The sequence below is a fragment of the Hippichthys cyanospilos genome, chromosome 8, assembly GCF_059441005.1.
Source record: "Hippichthys cyanospilos isolate Australia breed blue-spotted pipefish chromosome 8, RoL_Hcya_1.0, whole genome shotgun sequence".
NCBI classification, from domain to species: Eukaryota; Metazoa; Chordata; class Actinopteri; order Syngnathiformes; family Syngnathidae; genus Hippichthys; species Hippichthys cyanospilos.
The window spans coordinates 5,172,630-5,190,822 of record NC_142376.1 but is presented as its reverse complement, the minus strand read 5'-3'; the positions used below and the strand labels follow the sequence as shown (position 1 = coordinate 5,190,822).

The window sequence follows — 18,193 nt, the reverse complement described above, 5'->3', positions numbered from 1 at the left end:
AGGTCTTAATGAATGCAAAACAGGACATACATACTATAATTAGGTTGTACTGTATATGAGCAAGGCAACATGGAACATACCATAGTAAGTTTGTATATACAGACAGTGTGTAAACACCTCCTTGCTTTAGTACCATATGTATGCCTCTAATGGGGTTATGGTTTGTTGCCAGTGCAGTCAAAACCAACCAGATACCAGTAACCAAAATGGAGTGATTAAAGATCACTTTAATGATATCAATATATCAATCTGAAGGTGGAAAATTGAAAAAAAGGGACCTTGAGACACATAATCCAATATGGTAAAATGTAAGTCAAATTTGACCAATCGGAGAACAATGCATTTGCCCAAAAACTACCTGATGCCACTCCAGCGCTGTGAGCAACGTGAGAATTGTTTAACATCAGCCTCCTGCCCATTGTGGGATTCTGACATTGTCTTCAGCGGGTGTCGATACGCCAACAGCCACCCTACATAAGTCTTGTGAAATTTCATTACGGTGTAGTTGCAAAGTAAAGAATCAAAAAATAGACAGAAAAGCGTAACATTTTTACTTTCAGTTTCAGACATGGACATTACACATGAATGACAACATCTGGTAGACAAATGGGTGATAAATCCAAAACCTAAAGAATATTGGATTATTTATAAATTGTTATTTTTTTATTTGGCATGGCGTTAACGGCAGCACAGGACACATTCACAAAAGAACAACATTAGAGACACGACAATAACAACATTTAATGACATGACGGGCATTAAAAGACAGTTGAAGTGTTGATTTTTTCTCTTTCCACGAGCTATTTAAAGTAATTTAAATTTGGAGAAGATATCATCCCATTTTAATGGGACTATTATGTTATCAATATCAGAATTAAAACCCATTCAAAACTACGTTATTGATTGAAACATACTCAGTGCAATCATATAAGATTTAAATACCTATTTGATTAATCACTAGTTAAATAATGATGTGGACAAACACTAATCCAATAATACTTTATTTGAATGTTTTTTATATTAATAGACCTTTTATTTACAGTCTTAACAACCTTGTGTTGACTCATACATACAAAGGCAAGTTACAAGCTCCAACCAGGTACACGATGATGGCCAATATTAGAGAGATCTCTTGTGTTGTGTGATTTTTTTTTTTTTACTTCTTAGCCTTGCCCTGAGCAGCGACGGCAGCCATGGCTTTGCGCACGGTCTCCTCGTCCCCCAGGAACTGCATGGGCTTGATGGGCTTCAGGTTCTTGTCCAGCTCGTACAAGATGGGAATACCGGTTGGCAGGTTGAGTTCCATAATGGCTGCGTCGGACATTCCTGTACGGAAAAAAAAAGATTGATATTGATTGACATCTTTTGCAGGGAAGTGGGGATAGTCTTCATTTATATTAACAAAAAAAAGGGGAGAAAAAAGCTGGCCTAGCACATTTAGTCTTCATATCAGCGGTTAAAACAGTTGTCAAATTGATGCTAGTTACGTTAGCCTGACTATGGCTTTTAGCATTATGCATTAGCATTAAGCTAGCGTAGAATTGGGTGAGTGACTGCTCAAAGCGAAAATAAAAAAGAGAATTAAGCCGAGCGCTCAGTCCGAATTTGAAATTTGAGGAATTCTTATAACAAGGCAACAGCGTCAAGCTTTACCCACCCTCCAGGTGCTTCACGATGCCCCTGAGGCTGTTTCCGTGCGCGGCGATGAGAACTCGTTTCCCCTGTTTGATCTGTGGGGCGATCTCTTCGTTCCAGAAGGGCAACGCACGTGCGATTGTGTCTTTAAGGCTCTCACAGGTGGGAAGTTGCTCCTTGGTCAGGTTTGCGTAGCGCCGGTCCTGCACCGGGAACAAGTAAAGTGTCAGGTAAATAACACATGGCGTATCTATTGCAATATAATACTGAAATTTCTGGAAGTAAAGGCTCCCAGATCTGCGAAAACATGTGTTTTCCTTTTTGTTTATGCTGATATTTGGCATAAAAAAAATCTCAATAAAAATACATTTAAAAAAAATACATTAATATATGCAACATAGAACATGTTATTGAAGTGAATTCCTCTTTAAAATAAAGTGGAGTTCCACAAGGGTCACGTTTACTACCCCTGGCAAAAAAAAAACAACCTTATGACTTGAAGCTGAACTTTAACTTTGCAGTCATATATTAACTCCTCAAACACACTATTAGGTAATAGCATTCAGACTGTTGCAGCTAAAGTGCAAGAGGTCACGTTACTGCAGATTTCACGACCTTAACAGTCAAGTTAAAGTCTCCTCTTTTGTTAACGCAATCGTGTTGCTCAATGTGTACGCTCGCCTCACAAAGCAACAGTCGAGCCCTGCGTGCTGTTTGCATCCTACCCTCACCTTGCTGATGACGGCGTCAAAGTCATGCTCGGGGCCCATGGGGGGAGGAGGTACGTCGAAAGAGCGCCTCCAGATCTTCACCTGGGCCTCGCCGTGCTTGGCGGCCGTCTCGGCTTTGTTAAGGCCGGTCAGGCCGCCATAGTGGCGCTCGTTGAGGCGCCAGGTGCGGTGCACGGGCAGCCACATTTGGTCGATGGCGTCCAAGACCAGCCACAGCGTCCGGATGGCTCTCTTCAACACAGAGGTGTAGCAGATGTCGAATTCGAAGTTGGCGTCTGAGGGGGTTGAAAACATTTTGAACTCTGTTTAGTATCTTCTGTGCGCTTTATGATTAAAGTCTTTCAAAACCTTCAAAAGAAGAATACCACTCGAATATTGTAAACTATTAAACAGGACAGTTGAATAATTAAATAAAGTGTAAAGATTGAACATCTCTTGCTTCAAAACAGTGGACATTGTGCTACTCCTCATGCTATGTTTACCTTGACCACATGGGGGCAGTATAAGGATGTACAAAAAGATAGTCCCAGCGACAGTCACAAATCCTCAATAAATAGAAGTATTAGTAGTCATTAGTTTTGCATATTACATTAAAGTTCATGTTTTATTTTCTTTTACTTTTTGTTGCATAAATACATTTAGCTTTACATAGGTTTTCAAATTGGATTTATTTGTGTTTCACTTTACACAAATGCTTAGTTTTAGTTTAGCTTTTATTGGCTGAAGTATTATTTTATGTATCCCACTGTGACCCAGACATTTCATTTGTGTCCACAGTTTGTGTCCATGTTGTCTCAGGAGGACAGCAAAGTGAATTGCATCCCACCTAAAGACATGAGACATCACTGGACAGGCAACTAATGTCCTCTACTGAGAACACAAGGACTTTGTCAGGTAGCTTGAATAATTCAAAGGTTATAAGTACACGAAAAACAAATGTCCGCTATAATGGACAAAAATGTCCGCTATAGTGGACAAAAATGAACAGGAACATATGGAGTATTTGTTGAGTGCAAAAGTAAACTACAATTCCCAAATGACTATGTGATCATCTTTTCAGTACACCTGAAATAAATGAAATAAACCCAGATATCTCATTTAAGAAGTAATGGGAAAAAGGGATTTCTTCTATATTTATTATTTTTTATATATGTAAAAAGTAGTTCAGTTTTTCTGAAGCGCTGTCTTTTTCGTTATGTTTATGAAAGATCATGTTTCAATTTGCTTTACTTATTATGTTTATTTACATTAGCTGTAATAATTTACAGAGGATAAAGAATATATGCCTCTAACTATTATGTTGTTTGTTTACATATGTTGCTGCGGCATTTATGCACATATACTCAGTGTTATAACACTGCAGTAATGTGTTAAGACAGTGGAACTTTCTTAGGTCAAAATTCATAGTCGTTTCAAATTCTGTTTTCACATAATGTTTTGTTTGATGATAAATATAAGCTGAGAGTGGTATTCAACAGTTTGAGGCCTCTTGTTTTGAGGGGGGGGCATATGTAAATGTTTTAGTGCTATAACAGTTCCAACAAAATTGCAGAAGACTATGGTGGATTTTGCTCGAAGCTTTCCAGTCAATCTGGCAAAGTAAGCACGTCCCCACTTGTTGAGTGTATTTTTTTTTGAATGGAAGTGTCTTGTTAACACAGTGAGGCAAAAGCCGGTCGGTGCATGTCCTATTGTCTGGGAAGGTTATATAATAGGGCTTGATGCCATTGGATGCATTCACCTCTGCACGAGCGCACCGTGTACGTGAACTGCATGCATGCGAAACGACTTCATAATTAAACTGCCAGCGCATCTGTTTTCAAATGAAGGAATTAAAAGAAAAACGTGGTCAATGGTCAAGAACTTAAATGCTGCACATCTGCATCTTGATGTCACGTGGTCAGGGTGAAAAGGGGAGGTGGAAGTGATGCGATTATGCAATTCTAGCCGTAGGCAAGTTTTCTACTGAAGAATTCAAATGAAAAGAAATACTCGCTCACCTTTCAGGGCCTGTCCACCTCTTCTGGCTTCTTGCTCTCCCGTCTCGCTCAAATCAGCATCGAACCAGCCGCAGAAGCGATTCTCTTGGTTCCAGTTACTCTCGCCGTGGCGAATCAGCACCAGCTTGTAAGCGGCCATTGTCGGTCAAAAAAAAGATCAATAATATGTCGATGACAATTAAAAGCGCGACGAGATCAAATATTCCAGTCTCGCCGGAGGTCTGCTGCGGTCCGCAGCCAGTGAGGACTTTTATTCGGTTGATAGGTCACAATCTGGCTTCCGGGTTTTTTTGTCCAATGAGATTCATATAAAAGATGATGCTTCCTTTTCTTCTACCAATAACGTCGGTGGGCGTCGCCTGCCGTTCAAACAGTACTTTTGGCGAAATACAATTTTCATAAATAAATATGTAAATAAAGTAAAATCAAACAAACCAATTAATGGCAATAGTTGAATTAAAACAGTTCATATAACAGGGATTGCAGTAAAACTTTAAAACTATCGTAATAATTACATTTCATTGCTGGTAATTAAGTTTAGCGGGCGGGAGGGGGGGCATTCATAAATTAAGACACGATTAACATTCTAAACATTGTCTAAGTGTAGAAAAGTTATTGAATAAGAATATTATCTCGACCGTTCACTCACAATTGCATGATTTCCCCCCTCTTGCGGTTATGTAATCAAGCAGCGCCCCCTATCGAAAAAGTACATTATGACAGTTACGTGTCTGCCTCTCATGGTGACCCCCTCAGAGATAAGGATGGTGGTCGTTAACAGGAAGGAACATTCCATTAGAGGTCAGACAGGCAGACAGGCGAGGCTGCTTATGGAGAATGCAGCTTCTCAAGATAATGTAGAAAAAACTCAGAGCAGTTAATGGCACTGGAATAATAACGTACAGGAAAGATATGGAGTCCTTGTTATATATTTGAAAAATGAAAGTCCATTTTTTTGTCGCCATGGCATATATTTTAATGGCTTTGATACATTATACAGTATTTACTTGATGTAATGTCATCATATGCAGGAGAGGAGAAGCTTCGTTCTCAATGCACTTTCCATCTGTGTACTGAATGCCAGTAAAACAGAAAATCTCAATGAGAGCAGAATGCAGAAGTCATTCTTTTGTTGCCATGATTAGTGCCACAATGTGGCCTTTCATTCGAAAGTTTTCCAGCCACTGGCATGTTTTCTCAATCTCATTCATTTCTTGAATTTGTCTGTGGTACATGCCATGCAGGTCGCCCATCTGGCTCCTTCTCCTTACTTTGTTGCTTGACGCATATACTGTATAATATGATATTATAATATTACAGTGTTTCGGGAAGATATTTTGAGCTATATTGATGATTTAAACTCTTAATACATGCGAACAAGAAAATTATTAGGGTGGGTATCCAACACTCATGGATTTTTGTGATTTGCAGGAGTTAGTTATCAAAGCACGAATACCCACAAGGTCACATTGGATGAATCTTTGCTTCTCAAACTCAGCTTGCTAAATGAATCAGCAGCTGCTAATGATAGGAAGCACCCAGTCATTCTTCTCCACACCCAAAGTAAAGGGCAGCACTTTCTCCTCCCCTAGTGTCTGTGCCTCTTTTTTTTTTCCTGCTGACACCCACTTTTATTTCCCTCACACCCACAAAAACATGAAAACACACAGCCCAGCAGTCCGTTAACCACGCACTCACAGTGCATACTGCAGCAATGCACATTCCATAGCAAGCAGAGGAAGAGGAGGGCATGGGGAAGCACACGGTGAACAAGTGAATGGAGAGGGAGGGCCAGTCGTGAGAAAAAAATGCTGTGCTCAAAACTTCCAGTAGGAACCGCAGATTGACACTTCCTGTCTGTGTAAACCATGAACTGGCACAAAGCGAGGCTTTGTAGTGTGCTTCAGTTTATAGTTCCTGAACATGGTGAGAGCTTTTTTTGTGCGGTTTTACAGCAGGTTTTTTTCTTCCCAGACGACACTACTACTGAATGAACGCAGTGTTCATGTTTTGTGAAAGGGCAAGTGGTGGGGAATTACGGATGCTCTTTCATCCATTCATTCAATCATTGGTGCTAAATATGTCGTTCATCCTGAACTGGTTGACAGCCAGTCACACTTTTAATGTGCACTTGCTCTTGAAAAATGTAGAAATACTAAATATTATTTGTTTAAATCTAAAAATAAGAATGCTATGAAAATATTTATAACTAGCTCAAAACGTTTTCTAAATTAGTGATAACACAAGGCACAATGATGGGTTTAATGACGCTGAACGTGTTGGTCAGTCACACAATGTTTTGTTTTAGGGAGAGATTAAGAAAGATATAAAAAATGTTTGTAACATGAACCAAAGACAATTGCAGGTTGAATATTTAGAAGAATCAACACAGCTAGCTCAAAGAAATCTGCTAGCTTAACACTAACACAAGGCGCAAAACCATGGATGAGCCCAATTAGACTGAAGGCATTATATCATGGAGGTCTTGGTTTTAGTGTGAGAAGAAATACACCTTCAAAATTTACTGTCAAACTCAACTAAATAAAGTGAGACACATTACGTATTAAAAACAAAACATGAAACCGCCTCAGGAAAGTGTCAGATTAATGCTAACACAATTCTGGTATTTACACTGAATGAGCTAATTTCATAATGTTTTGCTTTAGTGTAGATATAGAAATGTGGAGCTGCCTATACGCAGTTTTGATCGCCAAATTTATTCAAACATATTTGCAAATGCATTTAAAGATATTTGTATGCTAAATACTAAATAGTGAACATAGCATTACTTTCCCAAAATACCATGGGGTATACTTGTTCACACCCTATGGCATAATAGTGAAAACAATGTGAAACAAGCATAACAATAACATTGTAAAAATCACTAATACCTATTGACTTACTTAATTTTCCAAATACTAAAAAACAAAACATATTTTCACTTGCGCAATGCACAACTGCAGCATTTAGCACACAACTTTGTCCAAACTTATTAGCAAGTATCTTCCAACAACGTCAAAAAATGTTTACTCCACAGTAGCTTCTCCTCCATAGAAATCTGAGCAGATGTTGATACAACAGGGAGCCTGTTAATATGGGAAACACATGAGGTGACGAATCCTCTTCCTCATCAACAGGCCGCCATCATAACTGTGACGCACTCATACTGTTGCCGCCCAAAGCATGCTGAATGTGGTCATCTGGCTCCATGCACCGCAGTGTGCATCTACTCCTAGAGGCGTGGACATGTGGACACTTCATTGCAAAAGCCCCACAAGGCGGAAAGAGCGCCAGAGAGGGGGCTGGGTGCTTTGCGTTTAGAAGTGCAAGATGTACATCCTGCTCCTGCAGATGGTCAGACCTTAACCCTTGCGCTCCAACTTGTTTTTTGGGGTGGCTGGAAGAGTCATTTAAATTTCTGACATTTATGGGCAAGTGTACTTGTTAGCGCAACAAAGTAAGCATGCTTTTTTTTTTTTTTGGTGACATCAATTTGCTGAGTTGTTTTTTCTCAACGTGAGAAAGGCAATTTTCTAAAAAATTTAGAGACTTCAGTGTGATAAAATTACCGACACAAAGCATCAGTTGAACCATCAAAGCTATAATATATTTAACAACAAATTTAAATATATAGTGGAGTGACACAGACAGAAAATGCTATAATGTTCACAAACATATATTCTTTATCCTCTGCAGCAAACACCCAATTTTACTTTAGCTTAATGCTCACATTGACCATTTTTTCCCCCTGTATTCAATAATATTAATAATATTAATAATTATATATATATATATATATATATATATATATATATATATATATATATATATATATATATATATATATTTTGTACGTATTTTTAGTGACTCAATATTACGAAAGTTTTTACTATCACTTATTTTTTCAGTTTATTTTTTTCAATAATTACAATTCACGTATTTAGCATACAAATACATCTGTATATTTATTTACTTTTACTATGCAGTGGTTAAATTCTTTTTCCAATTAGGACAGCTCACCATGTTAAAATGTTACATTGCCAAACAAGGAGTACAAGTTTTATGATGGTGATATTTTGAGTTTGAAACAGATATATTAAATTTACTAGTGTTCTTGTTGGGGGCAGGAGGGTTGCTTTGGAATTAGAACGACTTGGAAGTCAAACCGCTGTATAAACAAGAGGCTTAGCGGCTCCCCAAATTTAGCTGTAACACAACTTGCTTGCAGTTGTCTGGAAAAGCCTGAGACACTGAATCATCCTCAGTTTTCATTGGCCGCACATCAGCCCACCTCCACAACCCCCAACGGGCTCTTCCGGTATGAACAGGCCCCCTTCCCAGATAATCACACACACGCATAACATAGCACACACACACGTTTGCTATCAGTTAGACACCCTCAGAGTTTTCAGGCCCTTTCATGTGGCCGGAGCGTATAAATTATCCCGGCTGAAGGGCCCAGGCTTTGAATCTCCCAACAGGAAGTTGCTCGTGGGGGCTTCTGTCACCCGCCTTTCCAAAAATCTGTGTTTCATTTGGGGCAAAGCCACCAAAGTGTCCCTGGCTCTCTGTTTAAATATGACTTTGTGACAACAAATCTTAAAAACGAAATTTCCTGTACTCTCTGTGCTTTTTATTCTTGCATTTTTTGGGGGATCTTTTGGCTTGACAGTGAGAACACTTTTGTTTGTTAAATACATTTTGGGCAGTATACAGCATTGTGACAGAAGGCACTGAGAAAACAGCTTAAAAACTCGTACACTGTAACATCCATCGTTTGTTGGCAAGATGTCAGTATAAAAAAAAAAAAAGGTGTAAACATATACCATACTATATAAAAGATCATGGATATAAACTCTATAGCTGTACCAGTCATACTGACAAAATGTTCTCTGCTGCAGTGACATGAGAAAAGTACAAGGGGTCCTCAGGTTACGGCACTGAGGTTACAAATGGTGCATGGCGGAAGAGTAGGTCCTCGCACGAAGTGAGAAGCACGCTAAATCATTGCCGTATTCACATTTTTTCCATCTGGATTGTCCTAGATTTAAAGCCGATTCGTGTTTTTCATGCAAATATATGACATGAAATTGTGACGTTGCCAAGGGCGCAAAAGGAGTGTTTGCACAGTGGCGTATGAGCATTCTACACTTACATCTATTTTCTATAGTGCTTGCACTAATAACGCATAAAAATAACTACTCACGTTCACAATCATGTACATCGAAAATTTAGGGTCTGAAAATCACCTAACATGCATGTTTTTGTTATGTGGGAGGAAAACAAATGCAGGTAGGCATGCTAACCACTAGCATTCCGTGTTGTTTTTATACACATATTTAAGACAGGTGTGATTTAACTTCTTATAGACTACAAGACTGAATTGTGTCATAAACTGAGGACCCCTAATAAAAAAAACAACTTTGCATCCCTATGTGGAATCATGAACACCGCCCACTTGTGTGGACCTATGAGCACCTTTTAAAGCAAGGGCGGGGCACCTTTTCCGAGAAACAATATGATAATCATTGTGGATTAGCTCTTTTTTAAAAAAACAACTATTCGTATTAATTTGATTTGAAAACAGCAAGTTACTTGGCATAACTGAAAAACAATGAAATGTTAATGAACCAACACAACCCTGCACAAAACTGCTGATGCCACTCATTAAGCCACGCCCCTGAACGGGACACTAATACATGAATACTACAACAGTACACGTAGTAAGTAATTGCTATGGCCTGACCGATTTTTATTATATATATATATTACCGATAATACATTTTATATTTCTTTTTTTTAAAAAATACAATATAGTAAAACCTCATTTCTCCTTGTTTCTCTTAAAGGAGACTGGAGCATATTATTGACATTTCAGGTAATTTTGTTGTGGAAATTTGACTTTTGAAATGTCTGAATAAATTCATTAAATTGTGGGTCAAGTTAATGCAACCAAATTTCAATTTAGTTTGCTTAAAAACGTGGTTTGCAATTTTGGGATGGGTTAAACTGAGTGCATCTCGTTCAGGGGCAGAGCTATGTGGTGACTAGGAGTGGCCCTTGGTCACTCTCTGGCCACCCCTACACCTTGGATGACTCATGCAATATGCTGTCCACCCCACAGATTTTTTTTTCACCTACGCCCCTGGCCTCGCTTTTGCACTCGGTAAACGATTAAAAGGCGATCTCACGGAACTGTCCGGCCCACCAAACTTAGGTTTCCCCACCCCTCGCTTGATTTACTGTAGACATTCGCATGTGACGAATTCAAAGAAATACAGTGAAGTTAACTCTTCCTCATCTTGCTGTGATTTCAAAATAGAAAACAAAAAGAAAAATCCAAAAGTAAAAGTCGCCACTCTCAGATGACCGTCTGCTCCCCTCGGCTTTTCCTGCAAGCCCCGTAGACCACCGAGAGCAGGAAAACCAGGCAACACAAGCAGGCGAAAACGGAGGCCGTCAGGTAGACCTTGTACAAGCAGAAGTGCTTGTACTGCTCCAGGTTGCAGTAGGAATTGCGATCCGTCTTGTAAGCCATGACCCCCACCGCTGGCAGGTAGAGCGCGGCGGCGGCCACGTCGAGCGCCAGGTTGGTGCACAGCCAACGGGGGCCTCCGAGCACCGGCACGGCGTCCTGCTTGTCCAGCAGCGTGACGAAGAAAAGGCCTAAGCTCAGCAGCCAGAAGAGCACCGCCACGAAGAGGACGAAGTGGATGGAGCCCTCGTACTTGTTGGCGGCGATGGTGACCCACAGGCCGGCTCCGAAGACGATCTGCAGCAGGCGGGTGACCCCGGGGAAGCTCCGGAGGAACTTGACCATGTGCTGCCTCACCTGCGACTGCGCTTGCTGGGGTGCCATCTCTTCTGCCCCTTTCTGCTTCTCGCGAGCCCCTCTTTCCTCCACCTCCTCGTTCCCGAGCAGGGCGGGTGCCTTCTGCCAGCTGCAACAGCTGGCAACTTCTGCAAAAAAAAAAAAAGTCTGCAAAAATCAGAAGCGAGCGAACAAACAAGCCCCAGCCCAAAAAGAGCGGCGATAAAGAAAGAACTATGTGTTCTTTCCGAGAGGTTTTCAAATGAAAAGCCGTCGTATGGTGCGTTTCGTCTTTTCAGTTTCCTCCGCTCAATGTAGAGTCTGTGTCGGCGATGTGGGCTGGCCGAAACAGAGAGGGTGGTCCAAGATTTTTTAAAAGAGCTCCTCCCTTGTTGCGCTGGACGGCTGGGACAAAAAAAACCCTTCGCATTTGGATGCGCTTTCCTATGGGTCAGGGATGGGCAACTTAAACTCCGTAATTTTTCTTCTTGAGTGCGACTCAGGGGCGGAGCGACATGACATTAACGGAAGAAAAAGATTTCTGCAATTTTTTTTCCCATTTTCATATGACTGCAGTATTCCAGAACTCCTCCGTACTATGATACGAGTTATTTATATCAGCAGCACCATTATACATTAGTAAGTTTTAAATGCTAATAATAATAATAAAAGTCCACCCTATAAGTGCTCAAGCAATATCTTGACGTGTACAGAATCAATAAAGTCACAACAACCGTTATAAAACCATTTAGGGATTTTTTTAGGAATCGACTGCAATCCGGTGGGACACTCAAATGCTGCATTCAATGAAGATGGGAAGTTGAATGCATCTCACTCGGATTCTCCAAATGAGGCAAACATAAACAAAGATGGCTGAGAAGTGATTTTTCCCAACTTGGCCTCCCATTTCAAAGGGGCATTTGAGTGCACGTTTCCCAGTTGGACGTCAGACTTTCCACCTTGCTCGAATGCATAATATGAAGACCGAAAACATTAGAGGCTTTTGATGAATGAAAAAGGCTCGCAAAAACTATAGGCTCAAAAACAGACCCACTACTTTTACTTGAAAGGTAAGAGAAGCAGAAATAAACGTCACAAATAAAATACATCAGATGCACATGTGGTAAATAGCCATCAATGCGTGTGTCATTCAAGATTGCAGTTATGCGTAAGGCCTCAAGATGTCATAATTTTCCAAGAACCTTTTAACTCAAATACATTAATCTGTTATTAAAAAAGATTAAAATATTACAGTCAAAGTTGATAAAAATGATTACATTCACACTATTCAATCATCGAACACCGACAGGTGGGCAGGTGTCAAGAAAATGGAACAGGCATATCCTCGGATAGCTTTTCACATTTTGGGTCTTTTGGGGATCCTAATTAGGGTGTACGGACATCTGTTTGTCCACTCTCTCAATTTGAGATACTGTCAGAACAGCTAGTATAGGTAAGTCACCCCCCCTTCATTTTATCAATTGTATTGCTAAATATGATATGTCAGCCTTTTGTAACTGTCGCCTGTTAAAAGACAAAATTGTATTTAATTAATGGTTGAATACAAATATTTGTTTATGCGCCCTCATTTGAAATGGACAGCATAGGTTCTACCGTTTCAATTTTTCATGAGCTAAACCTAAGACTTTTTTTTTTATATATACTAAACTATTTCCTCACAAATATTAATAAAAGCTGACTTGCGTGAAATTTCCCCAGAGCAATTGCACGTGAACTGAATGTTCATAGATTTATAATATTTTTTTCTACTTCTTTAGTCATAGTGTATGCAGACCGGCCTCTAGAGGGCGTTATAATCTTACCGCAGACCATAACTACATAAATAAAACCATACATGACCATATTGCCATCCCGTTTTTAAGAGCAGCATCAATCGTAGAAGACCGTTTGACATGCTGTTGGCCTACGTGCATTTAATCATGTTTTCTCTCTTCCTAATTTTGCGAATGACAAGCACGGAAGAGGGCTGCATCCGCGGTTTATTACTTTATTGATGACTTGCAGTTGAGGGGAGGGATGGGATGGGTTGGTGCGCATCTGTCAACATGAGTCATATCTGGTGTTGAGTGAAAAAAGGAGTTCGACATGCAGAATGCTGATATCACTGATCAAAAGGGTAAACATGTGACTGAACCGTTTTAGTATGATGTATTGGCACGGTATAGTTCCGTTTGACTTGAGCACTTCTTTCCAAGTCACCTTTTTTTTATAATTTTGGTCATGTGACACTCGCAAGTCTGTCATTTGAAGACAAAATGGTAGATAGATAGATAGATAGATAGATAGATATAAATATAGATAGATAGATAGGTTGAAAGACAGATAGATTGAAAGACTTTATTGCCATTATACCTGCACAATTAAAGGTAAATAAAATTTTGACTGAGTTAAAGGTATTAAATGCACATGGAAATTGAAGTTAGTTGTCAAATTAATTATATGCAAAATTTTAATCTTCTACTGCATTGTGTATTCTGTCTAGTGAACAGACCACTGGTGTGTCAGTCTTTTTTCAATTATCTAAACCCTTTGGGGTCTTTTTTTTTCACCAAAGTAACCCCCTGACCCTTTTATTCAAAAAAAGAAAAGAAAAATAGTATAGTAGTAAAAATAGTATACATCTGCTGGTAAATTGAGTCAAATCTGGCTATACCAATTTAACATGACATTGTTTCATGTTCCAATTAATTCGCTCTTAATTTGAACATGAGCATGTGCTGGTCCTGTCATGGCAATGAAAGCATTGAATTTGATTCGCTATACCTGCCAAAACCCTGTTAAAATCTCATGTACTCCTTCGAGTGCCTTCACGTACCTCCAGGGGTATTCTTATTCTTATTATTATTTCAAAACCACTGCAATTGACAACCATAAAAATCAGTGACTGATTATTAAATAGAAAAAGTTCATTTTAGTTGTGGATTTAAAAAAAAGATTTTCCCCATTGTGATGCAATGACTATTGTCTGTAAATTCATCCAGTGTTCATCCAATACGAACACTGAAGTGGTACGTTTGACACAATAAATCATCCAAGCAGTTGTTGTTCCTCTTTGCAGCATCACCTCCATTTTTCTTCGTTTCCGTCCCCATAAATACACTTGTGTTCCCTCCGCTGTCGCCATTTTGGCCATAGCTCGTTACTCCGCCGCGGTTTGAGACATCATTGCGGTGAACCAATTCCGTGTAACCTCACAAGGACAATTAATAATACCGCTGTTGGAGAGTTCACTGTGAGCGATAAAGGGGATGTTTTTAATGGCACGCACAATCTCTCAGTGTCCTTCAGGTGCTGCTTAGTTCCTGCGTTTTTTTAACATGACCTTTTTTTGGCGCTTTTCATCATTTTGTGGCACACGCAAAAAAGCCTTTAGTCCCTCGAAGCATCCAAGGCACTCTTGAGAAGCTGGTGAGCTATGAATTTAGCAGGCTTTTCGTTCACATCCCCCAAAGACTGTATAGCAGAGCAACGGATGACCACCAGTCCAGACATCTTAAAAAAATTTTCAACCAGCACCTTACCCCTAGCGCAATTGGGCATTGCACTGTGTTTTCTGGGGTATGCATCATGGTCACCAGGGGGCAGTATAATGCACAACGTGCAGTAAAAGTTTTTTTTTTTTTTTAAATCAAATTATTAAAGGGTGAAGAATTTATGTATGCATAGTTATGCCCAATTTCTCCAAGTTTTGTTACTGGTCGTGTTCAAATAAGTTTCGTAAATAGTTATTATGGTGTTGCTTTTTTCGTTAGCTCATCTAAAGTGTTATTGTGTTAGCATTAACATAGCAGACTGTTCTAAATGAAGCGGCTTGGTTCGATACACACAATGAAATTATCTTTGTTTAACTTAGATTAGCCCCATCTGGTGTGCGCGCCTTGGCCACGAATATGCAACTCCATCCATCCACACACAGTTTCACAGTAAGTTGCAAATGATTGTTTTTTGACGATTATTATGAAAAAATGATCATGTATTCCCGTGAGCACTATTGTATGCTCTGTCTACATGATTTGCTAATGTCAGTGTTCAAATATAAGAGGTATAAAAGTTTATAACTGCTGCAAAAGTGTGGCTAGTTTTGTTAGCTCATTTATAGCATTTTGCTTTGTGCGTTAACATGAAGCAAACAGACTTGCATTAAACATAGTTAATGTACTGTGTTCATTTCATCTGTTCAACTGGGACTGTTGGCGATTTTAGCATCATGAGAATGATGAGGGTATTTGGGGGAAAAAAAAGAAAGATATTCCATTATTTTAGGAAAATGACAAAGTTATGTACAGACTGGCGATCTGTGAAGTTTTCACCTTAGGTTTTCTGGTATGAAACTCACCTAAGTGGTTTTTAACGTAACATTTTTTCCTCATAAAAATGCAGCTGCTTAGGCTATTTTTTTTTTCGTGAGGTCTTGCAATGGCGCCATTACCAACAGGCTGCACTCCAGCACTTTTGTAAAGAGCCCCGAGGAACAAGTAAACGCATTTATTTTCAAAGTATGCTAATGTGATCTTTTTACCGTATTTTTGCTCTTTCGCCGATAAAACTCCTTATCAGTCGCCTCACACCTGCGCTGCCTCGAGCTGCCTTTTGCCCGTTATTGTGCTTTTGCTGTTTAGGACAATCAGGCCCACGCTTCAAGCTAAATGTGTGCTGTTTTATGGTTTATGCCTTTTGAAAAGTGGAGTACTTAATGGATTTTCATTCGATTCCCCCTCACTTGTGAAAAGTTATCATGGGTGCTTGAAATTCTTAAGCATATTTTCACTTAAAGTTGCCGGAAGGTGTTTAATTTACTCAACGTCGGATATTTGTTAAAGTTAGACGGACACCATTTTTTTTCAAGTTAAAAAAAAAAGTTCAAGTGAAATTAATTAAACAAAATCAAAAGAATTCACTTTTTCATACAGTTAACATATTCAGTGCCGGATGTTTTTTTCCCTCCTTTTTTTGTTATTTGTCATTTAAGTACGCTTGTCATCATTTGAATTCGCATCACAAAATGTTTTTTAGAAGTCATTGAGGTTTTGTACCAAGATGTCACCATTCGCATTAAAAAATTAGCCTTGATATTAAATGTAATTTAGGAATGCATGTCACAATTTTTTATGAAGCCCTTTATTTTGTCTGGGATATTTATCGAATTTCTCTTGTGAAATATTTCTCAGATTAGAACAAGTGCGCTCCCATATATGACTGCTTAGGATGTTTGTGCGCCAAACCTGCCTTTGTTTATGTTAATAAATAATAGGAATTTACTAGGTGCCGGAAGTTGCTTCTGGGTCCTACTTCATCACATTGTGACATTATTTTCTCAACATTAGGTGTTTGTTTTTGTCGGATGTACATCACTTTTTTGCAGGAAATAAGTAAAAAAAAGTTGAATAACTGTAAAGAAACTAACAATTGAAGAGAAAATGAATTCACAAACTTAAGAAAATTAAAAAAAGTAGTGTTTGTTCAAAAATTGCACAAAAGTATTACATTTTTAACAGTGCTTGAAAGAATTAAATTCATAAGGCATGTGAGAAAAGTTCCAGGACAGTCTGTCCAAACGATGAATTTTTCATTTAACTCATTCGTTGAGTGTCAAATGCACTTTTTCATCCATTAGGATTCTTCTGGAATCCCCCACAGCTCCGTCTCAGGCCATCCTGATTTCATCCAACTCTTCACATCGGATGATTCCTTTGAGCTTGGAACAAGGAGGAAAAAAAGTCTTACTCTAAAGTGCTTCTAATAGGTAGGTGAAGAAACTGAGAAAATTTTGAGGACCTTTCTCCCTTAAAATAGATTTTTATCTTTTTTTTAAGTATCAGCTTGAAGCCATTGAGGTGACCTCATGATCACTGAACTGCCTCTAGACTTTTTTGTCCACTGTGGCACATATGATTCCTTCTGTCAAGTTTAGCTAACACTTGTGGATGAAAACAATGGGTTTTTTTTTCGTTTTTTTTTCAATCTCGCCCTGACCCCTTTCAGCTCCTCACAAAGGGGTGCCGACTGTATTGTCTGTGGCTGCAGGCAAGGCGGGCCATTGTGCCAGCCATTGTGAAGACAAACATTTCCCTCGTCCAGCTGAGCACGGTCTCCTTAGGCGTTGGTCACAACAGACATGAACAGACCCTGCGCTACATGTTGCTAAACAAAATTCTACTTTTGGTAAGCGCCTCAAGTGTGGCACGGTGTCACATTAACACCTCAGCTACTGATTTACTCCGGTTAATTAGTGCCCAATATACAATATGTGCACATTGGTTTGGCTATAATGCGCTTTGACGGGATCTCTACCCAGCTGAGAGGGACAGGAGGTAGCAGGGAGTCAGAAAAATCCAAACAACAGACTGTGGCGGGATATAAATCAAATCTCTCGGAGAAAGGTTGGGCTCACGGCACGCAAGCGTCACGTCTGCGGGAGCTTTTGGCACCCCGGCGATAAAATTCAAAACAACTTCGATGGAAACCTCGCAAACTTTTTACACTGAAGTACCGACTCAAAAAATTACCGCTAATATTGAATATTTCCTGTAGGAGTCACAAGATGGTGGTTACTTGGTGCAAGGATGCCACAAAAAGGCGCCTCAAAAGTATTTATGATGGTTCCAGAACTGTTCACAGTAAATTTTGTAGACAACATTTTAATACATATTTTTTACATATATTTTAATACATATGATACATATTTTAGTACATTTTATTACAGGTTTTTAAATCCTAAACTGTTAACTGTTAAAGTAAATTTTACTAATTAAATATCACAAAATATCACAAAATCCAAGTTTAAACTTTTTCAACTAAAACTAAACATATTTATCATAAAATGTATTCTAGGCGCACTTAAGGTAATGTATTTTTTGAATTGCAAGAATATATACATACATACATACATACATACATAAATACATACATACATACATACATACATACATACATACATACTCTATTTAAAAACAATAAAATGTACTGTTCCCGTCAGGGCAATAAAGTACAATAAA

At 39.1% G+C, this 18,193-nt stretch overlaps 2 protein-coding genes across 3 annotated transcripts; both read right to left on the bottom strand.

The window, feature by feature from the left end:
• Positions 1-528: 528 nt before the first annotated feature.
• LOC148419911 (phosphoglycerate mutase 1-like) lies at positions 529-4,626 on the bottom strand. The gene is made up of 4 exons (XM_088421631.1): positions 4,367-4,626; positions 2,367-2,641; positions 1,658-1,838; positions 529-1,326 (listed from the first exon to the last, which is right to left on the bottom strand). The coding sequence occupies exons 1-4, from the start codon at positions 4,503-4,505 to the stop codon at positions 1,157-1,159; spliced, it is 765 nt and encodes a 254-aa protein (XP_088277757.1). The 5' UTR covers positions 4,506-4,626; the 3' UTR covers positions 529-1,156.
• A 4,351-nt stretch (positions 4,627-8,977) lies between these two features.
• marveld1 (MARVEL domain containing 1) lies at positions 8,978-11,490 on the bottom strand. Of its 2 annotated transcripts, XM_088421633.1 has the most exons (2): positions 11,199-11,490; positions 8,978-11,138 (listed from the first exon to the last, which is right to left on the bottom strand). In XM_088421633.1, exons 1-2 carry the CDS (start codon positions 11,223-11,225, stop codon positions 10,728-10,730), a joined length of 438 nt encoding a protein of 145 aa, XP_088277759.1. In that variant the 5' UTR covers positions 11,226-11,490; the 3' UTR covers positions 8,978-10,727. The 2 variants fall into 2 exon arrangements, with proteins under 2 accessions (XP_088277759.1, XP_088277758.1); XM_088421632.1 differs by having other exon boundaries at positions 8,978-11,490.
• Between the last annotated feature and the right edge of the window lie 6,703 nt (positions 11,491-18,193).